The following is a 25,299-nucleotide window of genomic DNA, read 5'->3' as shown; positions in this document are numbered from 1 at the left end:
ATTGTAATGGGCAGTTCCGCAATTTATAATAAAATATCCTCGTTGAGCTAAATATAATGCACTGTCTTGAAAACAAAATCTCTTTATATTCAATTTGTGTTATTATTTGTTTAATCTTTTATATAAACAGTGTCTAAAGCTATGAAGGGCATCACTTTCTTTTACCACTTCTGAAAGTAAACTATGGAAAAAGTAAAACCTGAAGCCTTTGCAGAGTAATTTGAGAAATATATACTACAAACAGTTTGATCCAGTAACATGCCATTTTAGAGCTTGAAACATGTATTCTCAAACTACATAATAAACTTCATGTGTTTTTCTGAATGAAGTGCAGAAGGACTCATTGAGAAGAACATACCTGATGACTTAATGTTTAAACTGAATAATGATCTGGCTTTATTTGCAGACAAACTGCCCTTAACTAATTCTGATTGCTCACATCTCCAAGCTCAGAGCTAGCAACTTATAACTTGCAGTCCAAGTTAATTACTGAAATTGGTCTGCAGTTCTTACTTAAGGTCACATCTGTAACTTCTTCAGGAATTACATGTCATCACCACATAAAATGAATCCTCTCTCATATTGACCCGAATAAATGTATTATACAACTCAAACAGCATGAGTGGCAATATAGTAAAAGAAAATTGGGTAGACACCTCTGCCAGGAAACCATTGGGACCTGGCGATCCCTTTGATAGACTCAATGTTTTTGTAATTTCACCAATAGTAAAATCCTGCTCATGTGAGAATCAATCAATCAGTACTTTTAAAGTGCAGCTTATCACCCTTGAGGGTATCCAGGTACTGGATTACTGGGGTAGTCAAACAGCCAGGTTTTGAGTCTCTTCCTGAAGTCCGTCTGCGAGGGTAATGTTCTGAGGTGAAGGGGGACGTTCCAGAACTTGGTGGCTTGGTGGGTGAAGGAGTGGCCTCCACTGTGGCTATGGCAGATTTGCGAGGGCTGTGCAAGGGAGCAGAGCAAAGGTTTCTAGATGGTTTTTGGAAGATCAAGTGATGGTTCATGTATGCTGGTCCTTGGTCAGGAGGGATTTCTAGGCGTGGGTGAGTAACTTGGATTGGCATCTTTTCTAGATGGGGAACCAGTGGAGGTTCCTCAGGTGTTGGTTGATGTGCGTCCGTTTGGGCAGGTTGAGGATCAGTCTGCCCGCTGAGTTCTGTATTGTCTGGAGCCGTCTCATGAGTTGGGCGATGGTTCCTGCATACAGTGTGTTTCTGTAGTCCAGCCGGCTGGTGTTTAAGGCTTGCATGTTTTTCTGGTGTTGATGGGGAGCCATTTGAAGATTCATCGGCGAATGCAGGTGTGGATGCAGGTAGAGGAGATTGTGTTGATCTGACGTTTCATGGTGAATTTGGTATCCAGGATGATGACGAGGTTGCGGGAGTGGTCTTTTGGTGTGGCAGTGGGTCCAACTTGGGCGGGCCACCAGGTGTTGTTCCAGAGGGAGGCGTGGTTGCCAAAGATCAGCACTTCGGTCATGTCAGTATTTAGTTTCAAACAGTTGTCATTCATTCAGTCTGTGACATTCTTCATGCAGTTGTGGAAGTTGGTCTTAGTGGTGGTGGGGTCTGCTGCGTGTGAGAGCATGAGCTGGGTATCGTCTGTGTAGGATATGATATTGAGATTGTGGGCTGTGACAATGTCGGCTAGAGGCATCATGTAAGTGTTGAAGAGGGTAGGACTGAGTGTTGAGCCCTGAGGGCACCGCAGATCTGTATTAGCGAGCCACTGGTAATGAGGGACAAAAATGGAGGTTGTAGAGCGAGTCAGGCATGACCGAGGGTAGTTATGTACGAGAGCAGATGAGCACCACATTCGCACTGCATTTAGCTGGCATGTGTTAATGGAAATGTTTAATACAATTCATACCTTTCATATTTAATTTCAGGTACTCCAGAAACTCCATCAGGTACCCACACTTCACAAGAGTCCTGCATAGTTTTAAGTATTAAAGACGATGGCTTAACACTACCAGATAGCAGCACACCAGACTTGCTCGAACATATGGAAGAGACCTTTCTGAACAAAATGGATAGTTCTCCATCTTTGCTTTTTTCTGACACCAGTACGCAGAGCCAAGAAACCTGTGCAGAAACAGGTAGTGCAATGTGTGAAACTGTAATCAACATTGACAATACACGCTGCACTGACAGTGGTGTGGACTGTCGCCACAGTTTCAGCTGTAAAGACCCTAACAGTATCCACCAATGCCCAGTGCGTGGCTCTCCACCGTCACAAATTTCGAATCGCTTGGACATAAATTATGTAAACAAGGAATCTGATGATAAAGTGCTTGTAAATAAGGAAAACAATAAGGACGAGATTGGGGTTTCTGAGACCCTGGGTTCTGACATAGTTATGTTCCCATTGGAAGGCGATGATATACGGCATAAAGACAAAGAACGACCAAGTGAGAGAAGCCCCAGACAATATTTAAAACAACAAGCAGCCAAGAGGGCACACCCAGTGGAACTGATCACCAATTCTGAGAAGCAGCTACTAGTGGATTTGCCCAGTTGCTCTGGGAAGACACCTAAAAAGAAGGTTTCCCCTTTATCTGATCAAAAAATTATGAAAGCTGGACCAGTGCCCTGTAAACCAAAATTACAGTTCTTGAATGATCAACAGAACCCAGCAGCACAAGAAGCTAATGCAACAACAAAGAGTGATCTAATAAAAAGTGTACCTTCCAAGGCGTCAGAGAACTTTCAGGAGAATCAAAACAGCATATTAAATGAAAAGGGACAGTTTGATGATACATGCATACCTACTCTGCAGCCAGCCAGTAGCATGGTAAGTGGGAATTGACAATTAAAGGCATGTGTGATTTGGAGATGGCTTATAACCCACTAATAGTATGGTCTATTGCCTTGTTGTACCTCCAATTAAGGTTGTGAACTGCTATATTGTTCATGCAGGCAGTCACCTAATTAATCCACCATGTATATACTAAGCAACTTCCATCACCAGTTAAATGTCTACCAGCTCAAAGAGTTCTCGTGAAGACTATTTCTCCAAAATATTCATTCAAACATATTACATGAGAAATAGCCTCGATCTACAACAGCATCTGATGCGCAGAGGAATGGGGACAGCAAAGAAAGTAGTTAAACTGTATGAAAACTGTAAACTTCTCTTTTAGTTATGTTGTGTATACCATTGGTGATATCACATATTTATTTCTTTTGAACATCAGGTAATATTTTGATTGGAAATGTACATTAGGCCAAGCATGAATGATGGACATAGAACAATAGATGGAATGTGTGGAGTTACAGAAAACAGTGAGGTTATGGCCGGAAAGTGTAGGTAAGCTGTTGCTTGGACAGTCAGAACCTCAAGGACAAACAGACATTGAAAACACTGTATCCAGAAGATATTGATGTAGGGAGGATTAGCTCCTTATCGTGAGGTATATTTACAAACAAAAGAAATTGATACTTCTTCATTGCAAGTCCCCTCCTTGCTAAACATGAATCACCTTCGCCTTAAGAGTTTCAAGAGCTCTGTTTTTAGTTTGGTTTTAAAGTTCTTGAGTTTTAGGTTGCCCCTGTTGGTTAGTGTGAGAGCATTCCAGTGAGTGTAAGAAGGTGGATGGAATGGAATCTCTGCAGTGCACACTGTGGTTTTAGGTTTTATAGGAGGTGCTAGTTGGCTGATCTAAAGTTACCTGCAGAGATGCATTGGGAGAGAGCATCAAAAATAAGAGGCTGGGTATGATCCATGAATGGCTTTAAAGACCAGTCTTAAAAGTTATTAGATGGTCCTATTCTTAGCAGAATGTCACCTAGCTTGATGTTGAAAGGCTGAAGTAGGGGTGCTTCTGGGGAGAAAGTATTTTTTGTCAGAGTTTAATACTTTGTTGAGGAGAGCAAAGGCTTGGCGAGCAAGAGCTCCTAGGAAATCACTAAAATAGCCCTGTTTTTTTTAATAACCAGTGAGTTAATCAGTGCTTTTGTTTTGCGGATGGAGGGTGGATTCTGCATAGTGGTTGAATAGGATATCTTGTTGTAGTGGTAATAAAATATTCTGTCCACTTGGTAGTTTGAAGAGTATGCCTAGGTTTATGGCCAACATGGCAAAAGTAATCTTGTCCAGCGGGTAGTAGAAAGAGCTTGGAATTGAGGTGCTTCTAAGGAGGAGAGAAAGCATAAGACTTTTATTTTAGAAGAGTGCCACATAAGCCGATATGGTGACTGATGGCACCAAAGCAATCTCATACCTTTGGTTGCAGAAGGGAAAGTTTCGAACAAGAATAATGTATAGGCGTGTCCACGTAAAAATGGTAGGAGAACCCAGGTGAACAGATATCACCAAGTGAGGTGATGTATCGTGACAGAAGTGAAGGCCTCAAAACAGAACCTTGGGGGACACTGGCTGGAAGTGGGCTGAGAGGAGATCTGAAAGATTGCTACTTCACAGAGATGGACTGGTTAGAGAGGTAGGAGGAGTGCAGAGTCTGCCATTTGTCCTAAAGGGTGTATAGTAAGTTATGATGGCCATCCTTCTCAAAAGCTGCAGAGATCGAAGAGTATATAGATGGAGGAGAGATGGTTGTGATGTGTGGATGTTATGAAACTAGAAACTGGTGTGAAGGCTACTTCAGTGAAGTGGAGGGCGCAGAAGAAAGATTGGAAGATTGTTAACAGTGAGGTAGAGAGTAAGGCAGCAGATGCCAAGGTGTTCATCTGTAGAGAAAAAGGTAAGTAGCTACAAGGACAATTTGTTCTCTTTGCCAGTTTCTTTAATATCAGAACTTTAGCAGTTTAAACCATGAGAAGCAGATACCAGAGATGAGTAGGTGGTTGAATAGGGATGTCAAACAAAATAGTACATCAGATGTTGGATCAAGTGATTTTATGGTTTGAGGGCTGTGACAGCCAGAGTGGGCACATCAATGGTGTGCAGATTTTAGTATTCAAATAAACTCTTTTCGGGATGTCAATGCAAAGTTGACGAGTAGTCACAAACAGTTGGGAAATGGTAGAGATGGGGGAGGGGGCAGAGACGTAAGTAAGTAGTGAAGCAGGGACTTGTCTATTTCTGGTGATGTTTGAAGGTAAGTTGATAGCAAAGTCTAATGTAGAGATAGTTCTTACAGGACCAGCAAGAAGATTGTTGATTGTGATTGAAGGAAAGGGATGAGGTTTTGCAACTAGGCAGGTTTAGTTTGTCCAGTGCTTTAGAAAGTGTTTGTGTATGCTTGTAACGTTTCTGGGGTCATAAGTGAGGTTTTTTGTGCCATCATCTAGGTCCGTGGTCTTCAAACATTTTAATGCCATGCCCCTCCCTTACCCCTCCATCAGAGATTTTCACAATTATTCTATTAAATTAGTCATGTTTAAATATGTTTAGAATTATTTAAACATTGCAGGGAAATTCTGTTGCAGTTTTAAAAAATGCAATCAGATACGATTGCCAAGCATACTACTCCGGTCAGGCAGGCCTTACTAATGTGTAAAAGTATCCACAGTGTGATTATACGAAATGGGGATGGGGGTTTTGAAGAATATTTGGAGTCCCTTCTCTTTCGACACATACTCCCAGCTAGGAAATAAATGATAAAAGATGTTAGTGATGGTCCGTTACAGAGCGGCTTACTGCCACTCATTTTTCCCCACTTAAAACAAAGCACTGTTATCAGCATTATGCTTCTGTTGGCCAGAGCCTGGTACCGCCCTGAGATCACTTAAGGCCCCTCCAATTTGAAGGACTCTGATATAGGTCATCCTTGGTGCTATTTTTAGGTCTCGCTTAGCGACGCAGCGAATGCGCTGCTCGCTTGCGAGACTATTGTCGTCGGTTGTACTTTGGAAGCGGGGTGGAAGCTCCACCCATGCTTCTCATTGGCGCGCATCAAAAAACGCGCGCTTTAAATTGGAAGGGAGGCATGTTGGTTCCCTCCCTGTCTCCTATTTGCCATGCCTGCCCGGACAGAAGATGTGCACGAGCGTGGCGTCTCTTTAGCTTACGGCAGACTCGACAGGGCTTTGTTAATTAGGTGTTATATATCAGTTTCACTTTTGAATTTCGCTGCATCTCGCCAGTGACATTGTTTTCAAATATGTTACACATGCCGTGCAGCGCTTCGTTTACTACTTTGTTTATTGCATGGGAGGTAAGCTGTAAATCTTAGATACAAAAGCAACATGTTGTTACATATTTTTGTCCATTACAGCTTTGTCTGCAATCTGCTTGCTTTTATATTTATCGGTCTTCTTTGAACACATTGCAAGGTTAATTTTTTTTAGGAGTGCCTTACCCGAACTTCTTGTTTCTCGTTGAAAGTGAATATCTGCTTCAGATATCAATGTAGCGCAGCAAACACATTGTCTAGCAAATTCTACTTAAAAACAGAAAGATGAACAGTAGAAACATGATCGCAGGCATGTTCAGAAAGTAAGTATTTGATTGCTGTGACATTTAAGGAAGACTGTCGGTTTAAAGAGTCACTGAAAAACGAATATTCTGTTAATAACATTTGTGTCATTTACTTTTGAAAATGATCTGTTATAAATAGAAAAGCAAGAAAAACTGTGAAGCAAGTTTGAAGTCATCCTTTTGCAAGTCAACACCTTTTTTTGAGGCCATTGTTCCATTCCTAAAGCGCTAGAACAAATCACCTGATTAAGATGTATAATGTAACCGAGAGGGGCTCTTTGTTCAAGGGACAAAAATCAATACAAATCCTCTTGAAACGGCTTTTTCCCATGCCATGTCCGAGTGGAAGGGGTCAGGAAATGCTGAGTTTGAGGCATATGAGCTGCAGATTGTACACTATGCATAGATCGCCATCTGGTGTTGGGCTCGGATGCTTGCATTTTTTTTTTTTTTTTTTTTTTTTTAAACCTTTATTTAGCACTGTGTACAAGACAAATACGGGCCTACAACCATCCGGCCGGCCTCGACACTTCTGAAGCTTGACAGCAAAGTACACGTCCACTCGGTGGCACGGCAGCACATAAAAGCATACGACCTATGTTACAATAAATCCACGTGCACCGAGTGGCAGGAGACAGTAAGGTTAATTTTAAAAATTTTATGTAAGGAGATACAGAAGCTAGAACGGATCAGTGTACAGAACAGACGATCATATGATAAATGGGTAACAGCCAACAGGAGAGTCAACTAGCAGTGAACACATATAAAATGGCGGCACGAAACTATAATACCAGGATATAGATACGCAGCGAAGTGTGCCTCCCAGCCGCTACCCTCCTAACACCAGTCCCTCCCACTGACCCTAGAAAAAGACGTAAGAAAAGGACAGAAAAAAGAAAAAGAAGGCCCATAGAAACAAAAAACGTGCCGAAGAAGACCCCCCACCCTACACGCATGCCGAGGCTATGGCCTACCCCCCCCTAGCTACGTGTCTGTCGCCCCATAGGAACCCGAAATGTAGAATTAAGGAAAAAAGAAAGGAAAAGGAACCATAAAATCACGGTTGAACCCAGGGAGAAAAAGAAGAGTGCACTACCCTACTACTCCCAGGAAAAGGAAGAGCGGGGAGGAGCCCACCTCACTGCCGAACTCCCGGACTCCCGCGCCGCCCATACATCCTGCGCTATGTACAGCACAGTATCAAAGGACCCACGTAAAACCCGGTGGTCCCGAATCGATACCACCCAGCACTTCACAAGTCCTCCCCCCGGCAGAAGAAGGAAACAGGAGGCGAAATCATAGCGAAATGTAGCAAAAAACAGGTCATTAAAAACTACTCAGCCAATATTGCAAAACGTGTATCAGTCCAGGTCCCCGTCTGCCGATCCAACCAAAACGACAACGAGCATGCCATCACCCCTGTCCGGACCGGCAGATGTGGTTCAGGCCCGTCCAGTGCTGCGAGTCACCTTCAGCCAGGACTAAGAGACAAGATGGCCGCTCTCGAGGAAAGGGGACAATGAAGCCGTATCGTACCGCAGGGTCCCAAACCCAGCAGTAACATGCCACAGAAGCTCCAGCGATAGGTGCATTCAGGGTAACATCTGGCAAGGGAAGTGAAAGGCTAGGTCTCAACAGGTAGTTCGTAGGCAGAGTCACAGCGTTCAAAGTGAAGGGTGTCCCTGCAACTGTATCCGTGTCGATGGGTTGACGCATTACATTGTAGCCAGGAGGACTCCGCGCCACCGTCCCTCCGTTCTGCAACATTGTTTCACCTCCAGGAGAAAACATGGGCGGCGGGGGATACTCCAGCCGGGAACGTCCCGTTGCAAACAGTGCCTCATCGATTCTCCGGGTCAGCGCCCAGCAAGTACTCTGCATTGCCACTTTTAACGCCACGAGGGCGGCCAATACATCCCCACAGGTCGGGTCTCTCTGTACCAAGCATCGGTCCGCCCTATCCCGCTGCTCCTCCGATGCGGCAATCAGCTCCGGGGCACATGGGCGCGCAGACACTGCGAGTCCAGGGTCAGCCAGCGTCTCAGCAAGAAGAGCAAGCGCCATTGTCATCTCCACTGCAGGCAATTAGTGGCGGGACAAAAGTGACAATGTATACCGGAGATCCGAGGATGTAGACACCGGAAAAGCTTCGTGCTCCACTCGGGAACTGCACAGGGCGAGAGCGCCCCACGGTTGCCGTGAGGGCCGGCCGTTCGCTGCAGGAAGACACTGCAAAATGGAGTCCGCTCGCTTTTCTTCAGGGTGGCGGAGGAGAGCTAGTATTAGGGGGCCCCAACGTCGTCCACACCACTGCCAGCGCGAGGGGGAGTCCGACCCGGACGTAAGGGTCCGACTCCAGTCGCACCGCCAGCGTTTTCACCCCCGCGACCACCCGCAGTATTCCAGCTCAGCACCCCGTCCACATCCCTCGGCGTCCAGCGCGGGCCATCTACGCAGGGACCAGGGGGAGCGCCGGAGGTCGAAGTAAACACCGAGTCTGCTACCAAACCCGCCGATAAAGGTGTCAGGAGAACGCCAGTCACTTCAGTGCCGGTAATCCGCGGCGGTAGAGCGGCGCAGGTCAGGAGAATTGATCAGGATTGACAAAGGAAGCCAGGCGGTCCACGGAGCCGGGAGCTCAAGCGTCCGTCCCGTCGGCCATCTTGGCTCCTCCGGATGCTTGCATTTTGTTGTTGTCTTGGAAGAGTCTTTTGTAGTCACGCGATAGGTGACTCCTCCCTTGGACGATAGTGCGCATGGGCATCGACTCCATCCTCAGATTGTTTTTTTCCGCCATTGGGTTCGGATGTAACTTTTGCGCTCCGGCTCGGCACCTTATTCTCCAAACCTTTTCGACGCGCAAACTATCTACAACTCGACTGTATTGTTTTCGATTGCGTGATCTTCAACTCGCATCTCAGCTACTCGATTCCAGTCGTCGACATGGGCCGCTGGGCCAATCGACGCCGTTTGGGCCTACAGCTCATGGAAAGGACTCCATTAAAAAAATGCCCCCAGTGTGGAGCGAAATTCCCACACAGTGACCATCACACGGTCTGTAACCTGTGTCTCTCGCCCGAGCACGACGAGAACAATTGCCAGGCCTGCGCCTCTTTTCGATCCAAGAAGACCATCCGTGATCGCCGGGCCTGACGACACATGGCGCAGCGAGCAGCTACGGCACCAGTGGAAATCTTCGATGAAGGCCCCGATGTACCGGAGGAGGATTCTGAGGACCTGGAAATTGTGTCCGAAGCAGACGACTCAGACGACCACATTACTCCTGGTCAACGAGTGAGTACAACTGCCCCCCTCCCAACTCCACCCGAAAAAAAAGAAGGCCCCGGTCAAGACTTCGCATGCTGGCCCCAGTCGTGACCGAAAACAAGCTTCTGAAGCCCCGGGCCCGGCTCCAAAGATAAAGGACAAGCCTTCGGGTAGCTCGGGACCGAGCAAACCTCATCTCAGTGTCCCGCAGGCGCCTTCGGCACGGAAGACGGGAGAGCAACCTACTCCCAAAAAGAAGTCGGCAGCGACCACCTCGACGCCGAAAGAAAAACCATCGGAACCGAAACCAAAGCCTTCGCAACCGAAAAAGATTTCCGTCTCCATTGCCAAGCCAAATGACCCCAAATCACCTACTAAGGCCTCGGAGCAGAAATCCAAACCCCGCTCGGACCCAAAGAAGCCGGCGCCAAAAGCGATTACTGCAGAGGAAGAACTTTTTCAACCGGATCCTGTCGATCCGAAGCAGAAAAAACTCCATATAGACCCCAAAGCAGGACCTGTGGCTGCTGTTCCACACAAAAAGAGGAATCTGGACACACCAGACACTCCTGCAGTGCCTGTGAAGAAAAAAGACTGTTCCACTTCACCTGTAAGACCCTCTTCTCCTGTTCTTCCTCCTAAGACTGTTCTTCCTCCTAAGCCTGTCCTTCCTCCTGAGCCTGTTCTTCCTCCTATGTGTGTCTCTCCTCCACAGCCTCCAAAACTTCCACCACATTCGCCACCACCACAGGATGATGATGATGACTTAGGGGGTGGGGTAGGCAACAATAACCCTTCCACTGACCCTGATGACGACACAGACGCACCACAGGACGATTGGGACGATTATGATGACCCAATAGATCCCCCAGAACTCCCTGATCCCCAGCCATATCCAACAAAGCCATCTCCCCCAGATGACAATATTGGCTTTGGTCAGCTTGTAAATAGAGCTGTTGTCTACCATAGTGTTCAGATGCATTCAGACCCTGCAGAACGAAGACTTCCTCCTAGACACCTTCGAACAGTCACAGAAGACTGTCCAAATCCTGCCAATGCTAAAAGGGGTCATTAAACATGCCCCCGACATATTCAAAGACCCTGTGAGAGCTAGAATTCTCAATCCCAGGATTGACAAAAAATATAAACCCGCCCCCAATGATCCCACCTACATCAAGGGGCAGCTACCCTTAGACTCACTAGTGGTAACTAACACTAGGAAACGTGCCAACTCTCAAACCTCCGGTGACGCACCACCTCCGGATAAGGAACCTAAGTTGTTAGATGCCTCTGGCAAGAGAGTTGCTGCCCAAGCAGCTAATCACTGGCGCATAGCCAACATCCAAGCATTACTTGCTAGGTACGATAGGGCTCACTATGACCAACTAGAAACCCTATTACAACATTTACCTGATCAATACAAAACCCAGGCAAATAATTTAATTCAAGAGGGCAAATTAATAACCAATGCATCAATCAAATGTGCCCTTGATGCAGCTGACACAGCCTCTAGGTCCATTAACACTAGGTTACTACTCAGACGACATGCCTGGTTACACATCTCGGGCTTTAAAGAGGAGGTACAAACAACTATCCTCAACCAGCCGTTCAATTAGGAACAACTTTTTGGACCGGCTGTAGACACCAATAGAAAAGATGAAAAGGGATATGGAGACTGCTAAATCCATGGGAGCATTACAGTCTCCATCCACACGTGGTTCCTTTTGTCGCTCCTTCTATAGAGGAGCATCCAAAAACATTGTAACAGAGACCGCCTCCTCTTCCTACAAAAACACCATGCAAACATCCCCCAACAGAGCATATTTTACAGGCGGATACAGGGGAAATAACAACAGAGAGGCCGAGGTAACAACAACACTCGCGCCTCCCCCACTAATAAACAGTGACTTCCCTCCACTCCCTCCAGACCATTCCACTCTGGTCGGGGGGAGACTCTCACAGTTCCTACCGGTCTGGGATTCCATCACAACAGACAAGTGGGTAAGACAAATTATCTAGTATGGTTACTGCCTGGAACTTACACCAACCCCACCCACCATACCACCCAAACAATGTCCAATGTCCATGGAACACCTCACACTCTTAAAACAAGAGGTTCTCTCACTGATTCAAAAGCACGCAATAGAACTAGTTCCTATACAACATCAAGGAGCAGGGGTTTACTCGCTGTATTTCCTAATCCCCAAAAAGGACGGGACCCTAAGGCCAATACTCGAACTCAGACCCCTCAATCTCTGTATACAGTCAGATCATTTTCATATGATCACTCTCCAACAGGTCCTCCCACTACTTCAACAAGGCGACTTCCTTGCCACACTAGTTCTCAAGGACGCCTACTTCCACATTCCCATACACCCTGCTCACAGGAAGTATTTAAGGTTCATAGTGGTTGGACAACACTATCAGTTCAAAGTCCTTCCATTCGAGGTGACCACCGCACCCAGAGTGTTCACAAAGTGCTTTGCAGTGGTAGCAGCACACTTGAGAAGACAACAAATCAATGTCTTTCCATATCTCGACGACTGGCTAATAAAAGCCAAGTCATTCAACCAGTGTGTTCATCACACTCATCAAACCATCCAGCTGCTACACGACTTGACATTCACAGTAAACTACCCAAGTCAAATCTTCAGCCCTCCCACATACATCAGTATCTAGGGGCCACATTAGACACCTCCAGAGTTCTGGCATATCCCAATCCAGCCAAGATAGCCAGTATGCAAACGCTAATCACCAGATTTCAACCACAGCATTCCCTCCCAGCAAGGGTATTCATGTAACTCATAGGAATGATGGCCTCTTGCATCTTTATCGTACCTCATGCAAGACTTCAGGTGCGCCCCTTACAGGAATGTCTAGCATGTCAGTGGAACCAGGCTCGAGGACAACGTACAGATCTGGTGTTGGTGGACACATCGCTCTCTGCAGTGGTGGAACACACAAAACCTTTCCAAAGGGCGGCCGTTCTTCGAGCCGGTTCCACAGATAGTGCTAACAGCAGACCCATCGCTCACCGGTTGGGGAGCCCATCTCCTAAACCACACAATTCAAGGCAAATGGACCACTCAACAGAAAGTGCTCCACATCAATCACCTAGAATTACTGGCAATATTTCTAGCATTAAAATCATTCCAAGTACATCTGCAGCACAAGACTGTCCTAGTCCGGACGGACAACATGACAGCCATGTATTACATACAGAAACAAGGAGGCACACATTCTTTGCAGCTGTCCCAGCTTGCACAAAACATTTGGAGATGGGCCATTCCACAAAACATATACCTTCTGGCAGAACATCTTCCAGGAGTTCACAATCTGATTGCGGATCTACTAAGTCGACAGACACAGCAGATACACGAATGGGAACTTCATCCCCAGGTTCTTCAACCATGTTTCCAAATGTGGGGTCAACCAGACATAGATCTGTTCGCCACACACACAAATGCAAAATGCCCAACCTTCGCCGCCAGGTTTCCACACCCGTTGTCCAAAGGCAATGCGATATGGATGAACTGGTCAGGCAGATTTGCGTACGCTTTTCCATCACTCCCACTGATTCCCCTAGTAGTACGCAAGCTCAGACAACAGTCTCTCAAGATGATCCTGGTGGCTCCCACATGGGCACGGCAACCGTGGTTCACAACACTACTGGAACTCTCAGTAGCTCCACACCAAAAACTACGCCTCTCCCAAACATTGCTAACGCAGAACCATGGAGAGATAAGGCACCCCGATCCAGGTCAACTGAATCTAGCGATCGGGCTCCTGAAGTCCTAGAGTTCGGTTATCTCAACCTTCCGCCGGACTGTATGAACATCATTAAAGAAGCCAGACGCCCTACTACTAGAGCTTGCTATGCAGCAAAATGGAAAAGATTTGTCATCTACTGCAATAACAATAAGATTGATCCCCTGGATGCTTCAATCCAGGACATCATTTGCTATTTGCTACACTTACAAAGATGTAATCTAGCATATTCATCCATACGATTACATCTAGCGGCACTTGCTGCTTATTTACAAAACAGACACTTGTCACTTTTTAGAATACCTGAAATTAAAGCCTTTATGGAGGGCCTTAAAAGAATAATTCCTCCCAGACTGCCACCCTCTCCGGTGTGGAATTTAAACATTGTTCTTACCAGGCTCATGGGTCCCCCATTTGAACCTCTACATAAATCTGATCTTCAGTTCCTCACATCGAAAGTAGCTTTCCTTGTCGCAGTTACCTCTCTCAGAAGGGTAAGTGAGATCCAGGCTTTAACCATACAAGAACCATTCTTACAAATACATCGTAACAAAGTGGCTCTCAGAACAAATCTAAAATTCCTTCCCAAAGTCATCTCTGCTTTTCATTTTAACCAATCAGTTGAGTTACTGTCAGAGCCCACGCTTCTTGCATAATCAAATGGCCCCAATACTGTATAGAAAGTGAAGAGGGAGGGCATGTTCTGTAGACATGAACAATTCTTTATAGAGATTCCCTTGCCATGCTTCCGGAAGGACGGGAGAGAGTTTACACATGCTCCCTTAACTGTTAAATGCGAGTCAGCTGTGTAAGCCCTTGCTTGGTTTTCAGATCCTGACAGGTGTCTTCGCCTTCGCCCAGAAGATTCCTTGTGGAGTTCCTGTTCCAAGCTCCGAGATCAAGCGGTACCTTTTTTTTTTTATTAGTGAACTCTGTGCGCACAGTTTATTTTTTTGTTAATAGCTGACTCGCGACCGCGGTTATTTTTATTATTTTTTAACTCGCGTTCATGTCCATTTGTTTTGTTTGTAACCTCGACCGCGTCAGTCTCCTTTGACTAGCGGGCGAGTTTCCTCCGCATTTTATTCGTGGACGTGTTTCATTTGTTTACCCAGCATACGCACCTTTGCTCGTAAGACGCGGCTGTCCCCCTTTGGAGGCTGTGAATGAATTTGGCTTGCGGCCACTTTTGTCCTGCCTTTTTTTTTTTTTTTATGTTAGAGACTGCATAAAAAGCACTGGAACCTCTACGTCTACTACCTGCTGACGTTTAGCCACGTCTAACTATTTTTCAGTCTGCTTCCATCCTCTGCAAATAACGAACATACAAACGCCGCTTCAGCTGTTTGTCCCTATTTACTTGAATTCACACAAAATACGCGACAAGCGTCGACCTCTCTTGAGTGGAGAATAATTTTATTTGGAACTTGATTGAAGATAACTATTTTTTGCTATTGGCTATCTGGACTTGGATTGCCTTGAATATTTTTGTTATCTACTAAAGTAAAGTGCGAAGGAGCACAGAAGCTGCTTGTACGCAGTTGTATACTTTGTACTATATTCCTGGAAATATACAGCTGGTAAGTGGAATTTTCATGTCTACAGAATATGCGTTTAATACTCACTTAAGTCAGAGATAGCATATCTGAGTGAAATACTTTTAAGGGATATTTTTCTCTTCCTTTTCTCAGGTTATGACTTATGGTTTCCCTTCTGCCGTGAAGTCCTGAATTCGTTGAGGAGTTCGTTGGTCCTGAGTGTATTCCCCACATCTCCTTCAGTTAGCCTTTTGTATGCAGTTATAAAAGCTTCATAGATAGGCTGCCTCTGGGAGTGTGGGGAGCTTCTCTTCGTTCCTGTGGTTCCGGTTCTTCTCCAGGTCAGTGACGCACCAGACAGTTACCCGTGTTTTTTGAAAACCCAGACTCGGTGGCAGAGAATGCTCTTCACACACTAGACGTCAAAAGAGCCCTACATTATTACATTGACAGGACTAAGCCCTTTCGAAAGACAAAACAACTGTTTGTAGCCTTCTGCCCACCTCATAAAGGTAACCCCATCTCCAAAGCTGGGATCACAAGATGGATAGTAAAATGCATTCAAATATGCTACCAAAAGGCTAAACGCACATTGAGAATTCCCCCTAGAGCACATTCAACACGCAAACTAGGGGCTTCCATGACATTCTTAGGGAACATTCCCTTAGATGACATATGTAAAGAAGCAACATGGTCTACACCACACACCTTCACCAAACACTATTGTGTTGACGTGCAGGCTAAGCAACAAGCCAGGCCAGGCTGTTCATAAAACACTTTTTCAAACTACTGCAACAGATACAGGTGACCACCGCTAGGGAGACACTGCTGTACAGTCTATGCATAGTGTATGATCTGCAGCTCATATGCCTTGAACGGAAAATGCTACTTACCAGTATGCATCTGTTCTTGGCATGTAGAGCTGCAGAGTTGTACACGCCCACCCGCCTCCCCGGAACCTGTTTCTGTTCCAGTATTATCTTAATTAGATACATTCACATGGACATCTCTTACTTTTTACTGACTCCATCATTTCCCATCATGGCGAAAAACAATCTGAGGAGGGAGTCGATGCCCTTGCACACTATTGTCCAAGGGAGGACTCACCTATCTCGGGACTACAAAAGACTCTTCTAAGACAACAACAAAGTGCAAGCATCCGAGCCCAACACCAGATGGCGATCTATGCATAGTGTACTACTCTGCAGCTCTACATGCCAAGAACAGATGCATACTGGTAAGTAGCATTTTACTTCCACATTTAGAACGACATTGATTAGGCAGCCAGGCGTCCCTCCACTAAAACGGTATACGCCTACAGGTGGAACAAGTTTGTGGCATGGTGCACAGCGAAGGCTGTGGATCCCCTTTCTGCCCCTTTTTATGAAGTCCTTCTGTTCCTTCTTTCTTTGGTCCAGCAGGGCTCTGCTCTGGGCACTATCAAAGGTTATCTTTCAGCCATCTCCGCCTTTTTACCGCTTCCAGATCAGCCTTCTCTTTTCAAGTCCCCGGTTGTTAACCGTTTCTTGAAAGGCATTATGAACACGTTTCCTCCGGTGCTGTTTATAATGCCTCAGTGGGACTTAAACCTTGTCTTGACGTATCTGATGAGCGCTCCCTTCGAGCCCCTTCATAACTGTCCTTTGTGTCTTCTCACTCTCAAGACGGCTTTCCTGGTAGCTATCACCTCTGCCAGAAGAGTGAGTGAGCTCCAGGCTCTTTCTTCCAAGCCTCCTTTCCTTTCTGTTCATCCTGACAAGGTGGTTTTAAGGACCCGTCCTCCTTTCTTGCCAAAGGTTGTCACGCCCTTCCACATCAGGCAGACCATCATTTTGCCCACCTTCTTTCCGTCTCCGCATCCTTCAAGGGAGGAGGAGAGGCTCCACTGTCTGGACCCTAAACGTGCGTTCGTATTCTGTCTGAAGCTTACACAGCAGTTCCGGGTGGATGACCAGCTCTTTGTTGGCTACGTGGGCGCCAAGAAATGTTGGGCTGTGCACAAACGGACTATCTTGCGGTGGGTCGTTCTGTTCATCAAAGCATGTTACTCCTTGGCTAAGAAGGAGCCTCCTGTGGGGTTGCGTGCCCATTCGACCAGGGCAACTGCAGCCACTACTGCCTTGGGACGCAGTGTTCCCTTGCAGGACATTTGTCAGGCAGCTACTTGGGTCTCGCTGCGCACGTTTACCAAGCATTACTGCCTTGACAGTCTGGTCCAGAGAGACGGCTTCTTTGGCCGTTCTGTTCTCCGTGACTTTCTGGTGTAATCTGTTCGCAGACCCTCCACCGGGGTTGGTATTGCTGGGGTATCTATTCTAAGGTAAGGAATCTATCAGTAACTTGTCTCTTTCAGATGCACAAGTTACTACTTGTGTAACGATATATCTGTAAGAGACATTAGTTAGTGATAGATTCCTTACCACCTCACCCGTCCTCCCCGTTCTGCGAACTGATTCTAGGGTTAAGGTCATCCCCCTTTCAGGGCTTAGTTTCATGGCACCAGTGGTCAGTTTCTTGCATGGCTCTGCGTTCCTGGCGCGGAAAGTCGGTTAGGGAACTGACGTCCGCGCGCATGGGTGGCGCCTAAGTAGTCTCCGTGACGTCATCTCGGCGCCTACCACGCCAGCGACAGACGCGGAGCTGCAGGACGCCACCTACTGACGTGCAAGGGTACTGCTAGCAAAACCTTCTGGACCAGCCTGGGGATATTCTAAGGTAAGGAATCTATCACTGACAACATGATTGAGTGGGGCATTCTCTTGCATGTTCAAAGGAATCTATCACTAACTAATGTCTCTTACAGATATATCGTTACACAAGTAGTAACTTGTGCTTCAGAGAGCAATGTGTAAATCAGCAAACAAAGCCGTTCAGCACAAGGATGTTGGAGGTACAGGAGCTCTCCCAGCACCTCTAGTTCCAGCTCCACCACCTGGGAAATAAAAGTTGAAAACCTGTTTTTCTTAAGTAAACAAAGCATAGGCCTGTCAGGAGCATACCACCTGAATAATGTTTACTCTTCACTGAATATGTCGTTCGATTGCTGCATTGATGGAATTCCTTTAAAAAAATAGTGACAACCAACTACAATTCACCTTGAGTGTCCAGCTTTTCAATCACAGGGGGAACGAGTTCAGAGAAATCTGTGGACAGGACTTATGCCCGCTATAGTAGGACACCGCGTGACGTAACATCATATTGTCCCTTCTTCTCAGTAACTTATTATTCATTTTATGCTTTCCCTCGGCCTGCGTCCTTCTTTTCCCTGCGCGTTTTGACACAGCCTTATAGTCATATAAGCGCTATAGAAGGGTGTGGCATGCTCTGTAGTGGGAGAAAGTTAAACATTAAAGCACATTCTGAGTGTATTGATGGTAAATAATTTGAAACCCACCATGACTTATTCAGAGTGGCAGATGCTGGCTGCGTGTCTCAGTACAGAACAAGCATTTGCAATGCAATAGGTCTAGCATTTTAGACAGTTTTTTGCTATTGGCATTGTAAATGACAATGCCTTTTATTTATATGTTTTGAAAACCTGCAAGCAGTACATAAACACACACTTTGTACTTATAGTCGTTGCTCACGAGAAGCAAGGCTGGCAGTCACTGTGCCTCTTTTACTGACCCCTTGCTTCTCGTAAGCAACGACTATATGTAGTGCATGTTTACGCATTGCTTGCTGGTTCTCGAAAGTCATAAATAAAAGGCATTGTCATTTACAATGCCAATAGCTCAAATACTCGCAAATGCGAGACCTATTGCATTGCAAATGCTTGTTAATGCTGTTTGTGAGGTTATGAGCTGTTCATGCAGGTGGCTTCAGTTGGATATCTCACCATAACTGATGAATTGTAATCATTTTACGTCATAAACTTAACACCTCACCTGAAATGTCTTAAGATATTTTTATGGCTACCTTTTAACAAGGTTTTTTGTACCTAGATAAAAAGTCTCCAAATCGAATATTTTACTTTGTAATAATAATAATGTACACAGGTTTTTGTCCTGGCTTCTGCATGAATAATGTAGTAATCTATGATCAATTTTAGGTGTATATCGGAAGATGTAAAATGAATCTTTTGTTTCTCAAAGAAGCTATGGGGGTTAAAGGAATTATGCCACAGTCCCCTTTACTCCCCTGACATGAGTATGCACAACAGACAAGGAAAAAAGGGTCAAATCTGCTGCCTCTGGATTGGACCACACATAGCCACATACCAAGGCCACCCATGCTCGCTGATGTTAGTTCTTCTTTTTCCACACCCTTAGAAGAGCATCTGGAGCGTTGCACTCAACTTCTCTCAATGTCTACTGACTTCCTAATGAAATGAAAATGGACAGTGTGCTGCTACAAACAGATGTCTGTCACGACCCAGCATGACATCGATCTTTGGTGACTGCACCAAGCATAATTTAAAATCATGATACAAATGCTTCCTAATATACCCAAAGTGTTAAGGCAGCACAAATCTAAATTCTTATGTTGCAGAACATAAAGAGAGGCCAGCCTCTTTCAAAATACCAGGGTCGCTTACTCTTCCAGTTCTGGTAATGTTTGCTGTCTTCAAGTAAGTTTAAGTCACAATTGAGGGACAGGTTGCGGCAAAAGCATAAGTCTGAGCAGGCATTTGACCACAGGTCTGTGGAATTTTAGAAATAATCTACTTGGCTCAGAGACAAAATGCCACTGAGATCTACATGTCCTGTAAAATCCACTTTCCCCACTTATTCCTGTCCCACATCAATTATAAGGCCAGACAGAGAAACATTTAAAACATTTTTGTTTTATTAAAATCAATTAACAAATGCTTTACAATAATGCTAGAGAAGAACTTGACAACGATATTATCCCTTTTATCCAAACATATAGAAATTGTATAGCAATTCAACAATAAATGATCTTGCATGGCAGGCTGCTCTAAGAGTCATATTGACAATACTTCAATACTAATGATAGATGTGGCCTTTTATGTCCGCACACATGCTTTGTGCCTCCTGTTGTAAGCCAGAGATCAATAGCTCTGCTGGGGTCATAATCCTCAAAGTCGAGTCCTTCTACCCTAAGAAGCATTAAGTCTTGGAGAATATCTTGATTTAACCGTGTTCTTAGTGGGTTCTTAATGATTTTAATTGCAGAAAACACATGTTCAGCATCTGCTGTAGATACACTGAATGTGAACATCATCTCCACAAGCTTTAATATATATTAGTCAACTTGAAAGGGCTTGTTGCTAACAGGGTGGCGTATGCAGGCAATACAGGAATGCCTTTTGTCTGAAAGCTTTTCATATGGGTTTTAAGTCCACAAAACTCCTCTACAATTGACAACCTCTCGTCTGTGGTGAACAGTACCTCAAAATGTTGTACATTTTGCCTCAATATCAGAGACCCATAGTTATAGAGCTCCTCTCTACTTTCTGGCCACAATGTATAATCAAATGCCTGACATCCTTGAACTGGCATGCAATTAAAATGTGCAAATCGCTTATCAATGTACTTAACCACACTGTCAATGAGCTCACTGTCACTTTAGATTGTTGCTGCTGGTGGACAGTGTCCTGATAATGTTATTTCCCAGCCCTCAGTAGAAATGTTTCCAAACTTCTTGTATTCAGGGTGGTACTGTTTTTAAAACTGCTGCATATATTCATGCAACTCACTCTTCAGGCCTACTAGGGTCAATGCACACCGCTCTACAGCAGGTGGAACATGCAATAAAAGCAGTTCATTAGACTTAAAAAAATCTGAAAGCTGAGACACTGGCTTTAGAACATCAGTCAGACTGTAAAGTTTTTCTTTTTATAAATGTAACGCTAGTTACAATTGAGAAGTTCTTTTTTGCCTTTGCAGCAGAATCATTACTACCAGCTGCAACCTGTCCCTGGTGTAGAACCACTGTCTGCAGGTTTTGTTGCATGGCTGCCAAAGCCCTGGTTTTGCTGGATACCCATCTAACCTTTTTAATAGCAGTGAAATGTGCAAACAAACTTTTCATCAATTATTCTCGAAATTTCTTTGACATCTCTTCTCCTCTTAGGACTATATCAATAGAATTTGAAAATCCATTTCAAAGTTTGCTCAAACTGAGAAATAGAGGGATTGGATTTTACAGCATCTAGAATCCCAAACTGAAGCTTGTGGGCTACTCAGTGGAACGGCAGAAGAAAAGCAATGTCTTTCTTTAAGAGTGATGAAAACCCTCCCTTAGATCCCATCATAACTGCAGCACCATCAAATTGACAGCTATTAGTAATGGCCCTGGATGTTCTGTAGACCTCATATCTACTACATCAAAAGATAAGCTTTTGATTCCTTTAATTAAACCATCCAGAACATCTTGAGCAAGTGCATGTTCAAGTGGAACAAGATCAGCAAATAGGGTGTAGGGTTTCCCACCATTGACAATTTTTTTGATATCCTGCCTAAGTATATCTGCCTCACAACTTATGAACTCTGAGGCTTTTTCGCGGTTTGCATTATTTTCTCCTATATCCACACCTGCTTTCTTCACAACCCTACAAAGGTGTCCATGTCTGAGAGTGGCTTACCCGGTTTTGCAATTAGGTAAGCATTGTTAAACAAGATGGTCAGTTTTATTCTTTCTCTCTCCTACAGTTTTTGCAGTGCTTGCATGATGAGGGACTGCTCTGTAGGGACACATGAATTTGAGGTCCTCGCTGTAGGGGTCTGAGACTGCAAGGTGGTTTGTTTCATTTCCTGGCAGTTCCATGAAACGCGTCATATGTGCCTTACTAGTTTAATGAGCTCTGATTGGTTCAATGTGCAACTGGTCACATCCACTTAAGAATGCATTTCTGCCTGAACCCCAATAGCTGACTGCTATAGCAGGATATTTTGGGCAAATAGTGCAGTACATTTTTGGTCCTTCCCCCTCCAACTTTCCTTCAGGGCTAGCCATGGCCAGGATTCCACCCAGTGTGACTGAAAAACTTGTTTTATGTTTTCAGCATCATACTTTTTTTGTTCTTAGTTAGGTTAGGATTCTATGCAGTGGTACAAGGTCCAACATCAATTGGTTCTTTTTGGTTTCATTCTCCTGTGTTTTCTTGATCAGTGTCTTTATATTTTTTTAATCCAAAGATGAATAGACTTTGTTGGGACATATTTGCCTGTCAACTGACCAAAGTGATCAAGTCTGAGACCATACGTAATTCAGTTTTAAACTCACTGTCCATAAATGTTGAGCTATTTATGGCAACAAACATTTCACATAGGAGATTTCACTAAATCTTGATACAGGTTTCTTCCTACACTTTTCCATACTCTTTGACAACCAAGGGTTGAGGCTGCCTGCTGAAATGAACCTCTATGCTGCTACTACAGTTCGTAGTGATTCTGTTTCATGCCAGTGTAAACGCACTGAAGTCTGGTGCCACACTGGCTGCAATCTAGGCCTAGAAGCCAAGAAAAGATTTACACTAAGTAGAAGGATTTGAGCTTTGGAAGACTAATCGAATCTGCCATCCATGTTACAATTAAAAAAGAATTGAAATGAATTGTCATTGACTGCGTAAGAAAGATTTACAACAGTGTTAGAAGGAGATAGGAACTGATAAAGCTGAAGTGTGCCATGTGCTCACTTCATGTGTGTCCTTTGATCACAGGCAACAACGATAATAAAGGGTATCTCATATGTGCCCTATGATCACACCAGGAAACACTGGCACTAAAGGGTACTCCTTGTGTTGGATGTGCACCTTGTGAAAGAGAAAAATGCAGCCACTCAAAGGGACTTTAACGAGAGGCTTAAGTATGCTGACCCATTGCCGCGCACCGTATGCTGCAATGGGCCGAAGCAAAATGGTAATAACACAGCAGACTCATGAGTGGAAGGAGAAGGCTGGAGCCCCTTTAAGTAAGTATATATTATAAATATTATTTTAGTAAAATCAAAATGTCTTGGCTAAAGCCAGATCTAAAAATCAGTGATGACACAACCACTTGTCATACCACTTACACATGCATGCCTGATGATGTATACATGTATCAGAATGCAAACCAGCGGCACAACTCCAGTGCCATGTTTTTTAAATTTACTAATCTAAGAAAGATCTTGCTTTTTTTTCCGATTGGTCTTGCCAGGGCTTTTTTCCCATGCTGTGCATCATCAGCAAAAAGCTTTTGGCTGATGCCGTGTAGCATTGTGAAAATAAGAGAACAACAAACCGACATGATGATGACTGGACCATTCCCTAGGCTCACACATGTATGAGGATATATGCAAGTGCAAGCATCACCATAAATGCATGCGCCTATGGAATGAGGATGCACATTTTTATAAAATATTTATCTACTGATCAAAAATGGACACCCTTTGGCTTGCCTACAGACAGACAGAAGCCTGTTTCATGCCCTGCCAAGGAGCTAGAATCTCATTGAAGTAGGTATCTGTCAGAAATGTATAAGGAAAAAGCTGAACCCCCACGCTCGATTTCCCTACGTAATCAGTCGTGACATTCTTGAAGAATGGACAATGTATATCCTGAACACCATTGGTGACTGCCTTGAGAAAGCTCTTGAACCCGAACAGTCTAGAGAATTACGGATTCATAATCTCACACCTTAACGGATTAACAATAAACATACGCAGCACCCTGGATTATATGCATGTCTTTTCTAATTTATGGATAGAGTGCATGGGTTCTTGTATCTCTTTATACATAATTAGGATCACACCGAGAAGAGGCCACATGACCGCTACACCCTAAGAATAACAATGCTGTGCAGTGGCTGCCAAATAGTCAGCCCATGACTACTGGCAAAGTCAGTGGGTCTGGCCAGAACTGTTAGTCTTTTGGCTTTAGTTTGTATATGTTTACTTTGCCATGGTTTTTACCAAACGTTATTGTTGGTGAAGATGCCAAACCCTCATATAATTTTGGCCACAAAAATCACACATTATCACAGTATGTGTGTTCATGCTTCTTAAAACAGAGTCACTCAAAGTGAAGTTCATCAAATTTGCATCGTGCAAAAGAAAAATGTTAATGACACAACAACAGACCAATGAAAAGGGCTGTCTGAAAACCCCGATGAGAATATATGTGTCATTTTAGTCAAATTCCCCTACCGCGAAAGAAAAAATGTTATTTCCTACCATTTCTTTCTAAATCTGTAATGTAGTCCTAGCAGGATTGAGAAAGATTGAATGTCTGGGTGGCATACCTTACAAATGTAGGTATGACGAAGGAAAGAGTGCGCACAATTAATTATCCTGCAGAAATGCACGATTCCAAACGCCAGCAATGACCAGTTATCAATCTTTAACAAGGATACAAATCTGTCAATGGCACATGCTCTCTGGCCAGCTCATGAAGTCACCAAACCCGAACCTACCGCCTCGGCAAGAAGGTTTGCTTCACATATACAATGGCAGGGCTGGCGTTAGGGCGGTGAGGCTGGAGCATCGCACTGGGCACCAAGCTCAGGGGGCTGTATTTGCTCTATGACCAAAATGAGTGCCGTTGTCCACCTTTCATTTCCACAACATCAGTTGTCCATCAAATAAATGATGGACAATAGGACTCGTGCACACAGATGGCGTATGGATTGGCAGTTCCTACAAGAGAGCTGGAGATGAGACAGTGGCATATCAAGCCAGGAAATGGGCCCTAACCACTGAGGCACTTTCGCTGCATCTCTTGCACTGAGGGTGGTAGGGTCAGAGTCCAAGATGCAAGATTCTTGCCTTTCACCTTTAAAACCGGGAAAGCTTCAGATTTTGCTTCATCTGTAAAAGGAAAGTACCATGCTTGTCATGTGAGCCTGGTGTGGGTGTTTATTTTGGGCAGTTTTTTTTTATACATGACCCAAAGGTTTTGGAGCGCTTCTAATGTAAACCAGCTACATTTACACAAGGTCATGTTCATTTCATTTTAGGCACGGGTAGATTAAATGATCTACCCAGAATCACAGGATGTTTAGCAATGCTGAGACTCGAACCTGGTCCTCAAAGTTCAAAATCTGCAGCTCTGGCTGCAACAGAGTAGTCGGGAGCAGGGTGGGTATGCATGTGTGTGAAGGGCATAGAGATGGTGGTTGGTGATATGGTGGAGAAGCCCCACTCTCTCTTCGCAATAAGGAGACTATTTGCTCACTATACCCAGTCTGGAGCCTGTAATAGGAGACCCTGGCCCTACCCCTTCTCAAGGTCTGCCTGCTAACCCCATGGCAGCAAGTCCTGAATACTGTATGCAGAAAGCAGTGTGAGCGCAGCGGTGGTATCCGGCAGTGTGCGAGGCTGGAGAAGGTGCTATCTGCTCAGTGGTCAAAGTGCATTGAAAAAGTGTGGGAATTGTTATGC

General features: G+C 44.7%; 1 protein-coding gene across 12 annotated transcripts in view; it reads left to right on the top strand.

Annotated features, from left to right (window-relative positions):
• The window catches only part of ACD (ACD shelterin complex subunit and telomerase recruitment factor), a 272,109-nt gene that overhangs the window by 186,609 nt on the left and 60,201 nt on the right, over nucleotides 1–25,299 (top strand). For all 12 annotated transcript variants that reach the window (XM_085607173.1, XM_085607161.1, XM_085607171.1 and 9 more), the window contains one exon: nucleotides 1,908–2,812. In XM_085607173.1, coding sequence (XP_085463299.1) covers nucleotides 1,908–2,812 — 905 coding nt within the window. The remainder of the gene's footprint in view (nucleotides 1–1,907; nucleotides 2,813–25,299) is intronic.

The sequence above is a fragment of the Triturus cristatus genome, chromosome 5_2 (genome assembly GCF_964204655.1).
Source record: "Triturus cristatus chromosome 5_2, aTriCri1.1, whole genome shotgun sequence".
Lineage (NCBI taxonomy): Eukaryota > Metazoa > Chordata > Amphibia > Caudata > Salamandridae > Triturus > Triturus cristatus.
This window is presented reverse-complemented; position numbering and strand designations above follow the sequence as displayed.